This window comes from Astatotilapia calliptera, chromosome 11 (assembly GCF_964374335.1).
Source record: "Astatotilapia calliptera chromosome 11, fAstCal68.1, whole genome shotgun sequence".
NCBI classification, from domain to species: Eukaryota; Metazoa; Chordata; class Actinopteri; order Cichliformes; family Cichlidae; genus Astatotilapia; species Astatotilapia calliptera.
The window spans coordinates 28,383,708-28,392,668 of NC_137432.1; the positions used below are offsets into that span (position 1 = coordinate 28,383,708).

General features: G+C 37.9%; 1 protein-coding gene across 1 annotated transcript; it reads left to right on the forward strand.

Annotated features, from left to right (window-relative positions):
• Positions 1–4,186: 4,186 nt before the first annotated feature.
• Positions 4,187–7,757, forward strand: utp11 (UTP11 small subunit processome component). The gene is made up of 8 exons (XM_026185829.2): positions 4,187–4,422; positions 4,582–4,643; positions 4,736–4,838; positions 4,945–5,064; positions 6,806–6,899; positions 7,039–7,169; positions 7,304–7,414; positions 7,508–7,757. The coding sequence occupies exons 1-8, from the start codon at positions 4,363–4,365 to the stop codon at positions 7,589–7,591; spliced, it is 765 nt and encodes a 254-aa protein (XP_026041614.1). The 5' UTR covers positions 4,187–4,362; the 3' UTR covers positions 7,592–7,757.
• The last annotated feature ends 1,204 nt before the right edge of the window (positions 7,758–8,961 follow it).

Consider the following 8,961-nt stretch of genomic DNA (forward strand, 5'->3'; position numbering starts at 1 on the left):
AATTTATTGCAGAGAGATGAAAAGATCTCTTCACTCTATGAGAAATAACTGACTAGATGTTTGTATTACATTGTGGACATACTTTGTGTAACAGCTGCACCACCATCAGTAAATAAGAACAGCGATCAGTCAATACACTTCTCATTCAAATAAGACTTTCACAAGAAATGCCAGTGCTCAGAAGTACTAAACACTACAATATAAATTGCTGCTAATTTCATTCACTTAATATGGCATCGTTGTTTCTTGATTGTTTATGGACGAGCAACAGAGGATATCCCATATTAAGTTAAAGTTCAAATCAAAACCCTCCGACCATGTGGCATGTTGTTTTTCATGGTTCTTTGAAAACTGAAAGAGTGTGATCCCCACTCGTTTGACCCCTCACTTCCACGCAACCCCCTAATTATGAATTCTAATTTTACACTCTGAGGCGTGGTCCCATCAGGCTGTGTGAAACATTACAGGATTACAGGCCTGTCAATTCATCGTGGTCGAGATAGTCCGATGAGTTTCTTACTTTGTAACCAAGTTAACTGTGACCTTTACCTTAAACTTTTATATTTTAGTTTCGCAAAACAAGTTAAAGGTTTAATATGAGTCAATTGAATGTGACTTGATCATGAACAGAAATGGATCATAATGTCTAAAGTGAATGCTATGCAATGAATGTTTTTGATTATTATGTGCTAAACTACACACAACACGCTCTTTTCTTGGACGTGTGGCTTTGAAACATCTGAGGCAAATTAGCTCAAATGAACAACATAACCCTGAGCACAAGACCAATGGTGTTATTAAATTGCTAAATGCCCCACTTGAGTGATATCTAAATGTGTCCTGTACAATTTGTGTGTGTTTTCACACGATACATAATGGCAAGTGGACATCGTGACGTCCCGCTATAATGTAATAAAAATATCGACATATTTAGTGGTGAGAGGCACGAAATAGCATGAACTCAAATGGTGTTTGGATACTTAAATTGAATTTACAATGTCTTTGTAGCTTTAGATAGAGAAGCACGTGGAGCACACTGTCTATCAATTATCAAAGATAAACTCAAAATAACCTATCACAAGACTATCAATTTAAGAATAAAGGCTTTTGCTGATATCAGCAATTAGAGCTTATTTACAGAGCACATCAGGTCTGATCTAAAAACAATGACCCTTTTTTCTACACTTTGCAGCCATGATTGCTTGGAGTATAAAACCAGTTATGGCACAATATACACTCTCAAAACTCAAGCAGAGAAAATAAGCACCATATCAACGCTTAATAGTAGACAATTTTGTTTTACAAGAGTTTGTGGTTAACTTTCTATTGTGAGAATCCCACCCAGTAGTGCCCCTATGTTGTAATTTACTGGGAACTGGGCATAAAGAAGCAGAATGTAACACTGTTCTATTACAAGGGAAAAGCTATGCATCACATTACTATATGTTACACCATTAGACTGAATCAATATAAATACTTTTAAACTATCTAGTATATCAGTCACAAGATAAATCTGGGGTGCTCAATGGATCCTTCTGGGGTATATAATATAATACTGAGTGTTTCTTCTTGTTTTGTTTATTAATGCTCTTTTCTTAATGTTGGGTCATTTTACCTTCTTAGTTATCTAAACTAAACCATATGAGGAATTCATAAGAGGAAAGATGCTTGACAGAATTGCTAACTACATGAAAACATCTTCATCTTCTGTTTGCAATAGGCAGCCAATCAGGAGAAAGTTGGCCTAAAGGTTTCCTTAAAGGGGGAAGAGCTACAGCATCTTGAAAGTAGATGACTGCATGAAGTCCTGGTATGAAGTAAATAGGGATTATATTAAATTGTGTGCCAAGAAAAAGGCATTGTGGATATAGAAGTAGGCATAATGGGTTCACTCCAATGAATTCTTAAGTCAGTTTGAAGTGTAGCTGCCAGATGTTGTAAAAAGTTTGATATTTCCATCTAAGAATAAAGGTTATATATACAATGTACTAGAAAATAGAAATGATGTAAATAGAATTTCCCGAACACTACTTTCCACCGCTGACAGCAACTTATTCAATCTCTTAGGAGATACAACTAAATAATCACACAGGAGAAATTTGTAGCCCGTCCATTTTTCGACTGGGTTGGTCAAATGGCCCGTTGCAGATGAAGACCAACCACGGCCAGGGGAGACATACCAAAGTCCTGAGCTCACCCCGAGTGCAGCAGCCTCACAATATGTCAGCAGTGTTATTTTTACGAGGTCATATTTGAAAACCCAATGGCTCTGCATCTGCCCTGCAAGGGCATTCCTCCATTGCTGACCATGAACAAACCCACAAGCTGTTGTGCTCCTGTTCTTGTGTCAGCTCGTTACAAGTCCCCGATTTCCAAAGTAGCATTTACCCCTGCCGTGGCTCACCAGGCATTTTACTTGTAATGATAAATACTCACATGAATTAAACAGCACGGAGCCCAGTAAGTCAGAAGGCAGACATTAACCCGTAAATCCTGGCTGTCTGTGTTTGCCTAGTTAAATACATGTTAGTGGGTGAGTGGATCAGTGGGGCCTTGGGCTGAAACCTTCACAGGAATCGGGGTGATTAGCCATCACACTGATAAACAAGCCCGTGACATAATGTGGAAAAACTGATCCTATTCAGAGGTCTCATCACCCGCAAGACATTCTGCATGCCAGGCAAATCTCGCACATATAAAACAAATTCCTTGCGGTTGGTGAGGAGATAGTGGGCTTCCATCGGAGAAAATGGCCGTTAAGAGGAATATCACTCTCTGTCTCGCTGGCTTTGTCCCACAGAGAGTTGAGAACCTGGGTGAGATTAGGGACTGGTGCCGTTGCGGCTTTGTCTTTGTCTCCCCGAAATGTCAGGAAGTGGAGAATCTTTTCTCACAGAGAGAAAGGTTGACCCTCATCTTCAGAGTGGAAAGAAAGAAAAACACAGAAATTCCTCATGTATATATTTCATTTCAAGCATGTGAGCTAAAGTCACAGTGTCTTAGTTCTATAGCCATAAGAAAAGCACATATAAATGTTTTAAGTGTAATTGAGTTTGTTTTCTGTTTGAGAGCATGTGATTGTTTTAAGGCATATTACAGGATTTCTGTGTAATCCTTTTTAGGCCTGTTGGACTGGGTATTAATCAAAATAGGGGTCTGGAATCCCAACAGAAACACGCAGTGAATGCTCATGTTGGAAAAACATAAACGTATTACCAATTAGTGTTAACTGTGCTCTCTGGCAAATGCTGGCTGTTATTATAATAACCAAAGCAATTTGGTGTATGAGTACCCTCACTTGTTTTGGGTTTTTTTTTTTTTTCCTGTGCCAAGTCTGGCTTGTATATAGCCTGAGAGTACTTGTTAGATAAATAAGATTAATTCAGCTTGTCTTTGCCAGTAAGCCTTACAGCACGACAACTGTAGTATTATAGACCCAACATTTAAAACCAAAAGACAACCAAATTACAGGGCTTCGGATTTCAATGATATTACATTAGTTGATTTTTTTAAACATAACATTTATTAGAAAATGTATTAAATAACTGGTTAATATGTCACTGTTTTTCCCCATCTATGTAGACTAATAATATCAAAATAACTTCATAATTTAATATTACTGATTTAAAAAATATTAAAATTATCAATAAAAAAAGTTTAATAATCAAAATACTTAATTACCTTTCAATCGTCTATAGTCAGAATCAGAAAAATGCTGGGTTTTAATAAAACAGATTTTCAGTAGTATTTTCACCAGAAAGCCCATGTAAGTATTAAAAAAATAGCCTATATATTTAATGCATGTTTTTGGATAAAGATTACAAATGCACAGAAAACTATAATAATGAATTTTTAGCTGGGTTTACTATTTAAATATATCTAAAAATGCTTTGCTTAATATTTTCTTCTCTCCTCTGTATAATACACTGAAGCGCACGTACAGGTTATCTTATCAACATTTCATATGCAACAGTGCCCCCTAGTGTTACTACCCGAATGTACAATAAGCAACACCAAAATACCGACTATTCTAATTTGTCTAAAACATGTTTAATTTTATTTAAAATGTAAATTAAAAATAATATATAATTTTAAATAGTTATACAACTTGTTGCTGAGCTCCAGATTTTAAAAATATGACGACATTTTCAGCGGAATTTGAGTTGCGAATCTGCGACAGCGAAATGAAAAACGGCTCGCTCTGAATCAGGCAGGAACCCACGTGTCCCTCTCACAGGGAAGCACTAGAAACCAGAGGCAGCAAGGAGGCTTTAGATATCTGTGTGTGTGTGCTTAATAAGTCTTATATTAATCTGTTTTAACTTATTTTTGCGTGTATACGGTCGGGGTCATTTCACAAATATGTCCTCGTTCCGAAAGGCACTGAAATCTCGACAGAGAAACCACCATGAAAGATCTCAGGTGAGCGTTGCAATGTTGTTGGCTAGCTCGTTAGCCTATTAGCCAAGGCAAAACAACATACTTCTCGTGTGTTCGGTTGTTTTTCTGACACACACACACACTTACAGTAATAGATACTAATGTTGGATCTGTCCTGTCTGTTTGTGTGTGCGTGTGTAGCCCGGCTTCAGGAAACAACTGGGATTGCTGGAGAAGAAGAAGGACTACAAACTCCGTGCAGAGTAAGGAAAAGTGCAAGTTTTTTGCCACACTTTATAGTTGTGTTTACCTTTTGAAGATAGGATGTTTAAGTTTGCCTTGTCTGCTGGTATAGTGACTATCATAAGAAACAGAACACACTCGCTGCTCTGCGAAAGAAAGCTCTGGAGAAGAACCCGGATGAATTTTACTTCAAGATGATCAGCTCTGCACTGCAGGTATTAAAGCAACAAGAAGCACCTCCTTGCTTCATAGATTTGGTCATATATGAGTTTTGCCTCAGCGTTTTTTTAAATTTTTTTTTATCTTGTGGTGTGTTGACAGGATGGAGTTCACGTAATTAAAAAACCAAAAGAACAGGAGGAGGTGACCGAGGAACAGAAGAAAATGATGAGGACGCAGGATATCAACTACGTGGAGATGAAAAGGGTTGCAGAAGTTAAGGTAACCTTTAATTTCCATGTAATAAGTCATGCAGAAGAAACAAAATACCACCACTGTGGCAAAACTGACTTGTTAATAGGCTCACTTTTCACTTAAAGTAGGCTCAGTGGCCACAGCTTATCTCATTGCCTTATAACCAAATTTGCATTTTTCTGTTCTGTTCAATTAGTGTGATGTTGTTGGGTTTTGTTTTTGTTGTTGTTGTTTTGGGTTTTTTGGAAATGCTTGTTGACCAGTTATGAGATTCATTACTACAAATCATCTTACTGGATTACACCAGGCATCTGACTGATAGATAATTAGTTGGTTGGTGACATCATAACATCTTTGAACCAGTAACTACTGTGGTAAAGTAATGTGCAAAAGTCTTGACTCACCCTTCATTTCTTTATATACTGCTTCAAACGAGCCAGTCTTTCTTGTAATTATTTAAAATAGTATTTAATACTGATCTGCGAATCATCCAAGCATTAAAAATGCTCCTCAACAATTAACTACTTGTCTGTCTACACATAGAAGACAATTTGGCAAAGTGCTATTAGCTGAAAACCAAAGGGAGGACAACAGAAGTGGCGGGGCTTAAAAAGTATCTGCAGCAGATGAACAATAACTAAAAAAAGTCATGTGCTTAAAAAATAGGAATAAATATGGCCTGACACAAGCCATTCTTAAGCAACGGGAACAGGCTGAGGTATCCCAAATTAAATAACAACTCAGCTGACAATCAGTGGCAAACACGTCTTATGGAGTGGTGAATCCAAATTGAAATTTTTGCTTCAAATTGTCATAAATATGTACGGCGCAGGTCAAGAGAGAAGTACGACAGTGAGTGTCTACGGCCATCTGGAGAACACTGAGCCTCTGTCATGGTGTGAGGCAGCATTTCAGCCAGTCGTGTTGAAGATCTTGTTAAAACTGATAAAATTACGAACCCAAAAAGTACAGCGAGATTTTGAGTCTCCACGTAACACCTTCTGGAAAGCTTCTGATTGGCAGCGGCTTCATTCTTTGGCATGATCATGACCCCAAACACACTGCTGATGCAGGACCAGTAACAAGTGAATTTGGCATGTATGAAGCTTTCTTAATGAGAGATGTTAAGAGTTTGTTTTAGACATCAGAAATGCACCTGTGAAGATCTGAAAATTAAGTCAATACACACGAATAGCAAAGGTGAAGAATGGTATGGATATACATTATACCCCTTAAATGTTAAAAGCAATGCTACTGCAGTGTAATTTTTAAATACTCACGATACCATTTTGGAAGTGGTTACTTTGCAGGGCAGTGTACCCAGGCTATATATTATCCTTGCACTAATATTTTTAAAATGCATATTGTGCATGACTCTTTCCAACAGCATGAGTTCGCAATTTGGAAACATAAAGAAAACCTAAAACAACAAAGAAATAACTTCTCAACATACAAATCATTGCATCACATCACAATTAAACGTTAAACCAAATGGTAAAAGTTGTTCCCCTCTGAAAACTGTTCAGTTTCCAAAGGCTCCACAGAGTAGGCCTAGTACTGGAATATAAAGGGGGATGAAGGGTTTCTGTTCCTGAAAAGGCAAATTTCCAGTAGCCATCTGCAGTAACGAATGAGAGGGCTCTGTGGTGGTACATGTGCCTAGTAGTTTAAGGGCAGTGGCAGCAGCATGAGCATAGATATTATCACCATCATTTATATCTGTGGTGGTGCCTCGGTCAATCTTTCTGGGTATATGATGTACTTCCAGAAAATTGAGAGGCTGAAAGGAGAGCTCCATCTTCTGGATGCAGAGAGCAAACCAAAAAACAAGCACACATTTTTTGTGGACTCCAAAAAAGAAGGTAAATATAAGCGTTTGGTAGATTTAATAAATTTAGTGAGTGCTTGGAAATGTGTAAGTGCTGTGCACACAAACTATCCTTTTCCTCTTGTGCTTTCAGTCTTGAGATTGCCTGAGAAGTTATTTTTATTCTCCCTCAGTGCAGTCATTTAACCTGGCGGACCACCTCAACACAGCTCCAGAGCTGGTGGACAGAGTGTACAACAGACCAAGTCTGGGAACACTGGAAACCAAGAGAATACAGGGAGCTGTAGACCCGCGTGCTCTGGGGGTTTGTGGAGATGATATTTATTCATTTTTTGAATATTTCTTTAAAATTTAGCTCCTCGGAATTGTTCATTGGTAATAAAGTTTAAGATTCGGCATTTCATTCCACTGATGGGTCTATGTGATTTGTACCTGTAGAAACTGGCAAAGCAAAGGAAACATCAATACAAGATACTTTCCCAGCGAATTGACAGAGAAAAGAAAATGTTTGTCATCAGCCAGAAAATTCAGACCCGTAAGGACCTGCAGGTGAGGAGGACATGGTTCTTGAAAGTTTTGGTGCTGGTGTGCTATGACTGTCTTCATTTCAGTTTTTTTTTTTTATGTTTTGCCTTTGTACAGGATAAGTTCAAGAAAGTGAAGGTAAAGAAGGAGACCACCAGTTCTGCAGCAATTTACAAGTTTGAAGCTAAGAGGAAACGTTGACAAGAGGAGGGAAAGAAAATCACTGTCGGGAGGTGATACTTGAAAATAATGAACTTCTCGAATCCTATGGGTCTGCACAGCAGAGGCAAAGGATAAAAATTCAGTTTTGTATATATTTATCAACTATGCTTAATTTGTTTCAAATAAATATCAAAAGAACTTGTAATTGGATTTAATTTCTTGATTTGGAGACAACTTATATTTTAAGGATTTCTTTGCTTGTGAAGAAGTGGAGAGCTCTCAGGCTCTATGACTCGAGGGGGTGCTGTATGATCTGGTTAGCTAAGAAATATAATTTATTTTTTTTTACCACTAGGGGGCATTAGTGTTCTTCATGAGTGTTCCAATCTAAGGCAACTAGAAGAGAGCCATAAGTGCATTTGTTCCCAGAAGTTATTATAGTGGTTCTTAAACTTGTTTTTAGCATACTCTTTTTAAGAGGATGAAGAAGACTTGCATCCCACACCTCACTCTTTTCTAGGTAGTAGTAAAAGTAGTGTTATTAGTAGTAATAATATTAAGATCCAAGCTGAACTGTAGTTAAATAAATGCCATATTTTGTAAAAGTTGGCTCTGCACTGTATTCCAGGCCATCCTTGCCCCACAGTTTGAGTTACAAGTACGACCTACAATTTCCTTTTTGTGTCAGATTGAGGTTATAACATTTCTCACTCATGTGTTGTTGCTCTCTAATTCAGTAACTGTCCCATTTACACAACAACATCAAGAAATACATTCTCTTTATCCAGGTTTGAGGACAACTTTGGAAGTTCTCCATATTACACACGTAATGCTTTGTTGAACGTTGAGATACCCACGATGTGTTAATGTGTTATTTAGTCCTGAATAACACTTGTATACCGAGGTTAAATATTTTCGAAGCTCTGATACATTATCTAAAAAAAATGAAGTCACATTTATATGTTTTTAACATCAACTGAGGACATTGTTTGCGTGCTGAAGTGCTGGAGTGCTTTCTGTGGTGGAGACACAGGCTTGGCTTAGCCTTCAGAGCCTCTGAAGGACACGTCTTTGTTTGCAGCCCTCGACTTGGGATGCAGCACACCTCTAACAGGCCCTTTTCACATGTCGCAGCAGGGTAGACACAGCTGCAGCTAATACAATTAAAAATGATTTAGGTGTCAGTTAGCAAGCATCGATAACAATAACACTATTGCCAATGCTTGCTCATTAGCTCACTTTAATCAAAATTACCCATTATTAATTTTATTAGCTGCAGCTGTGCTTATGCAATAACATCTCTGTTAAAAGGCCCCCTTGAGAGATAAATTGTTGCAGCTAGCTCATTTTCAGCAGGTAGTTCTCTTTCAGCGAACTGATTTGAGGCTTCCTAAGAATCTTACTGGACA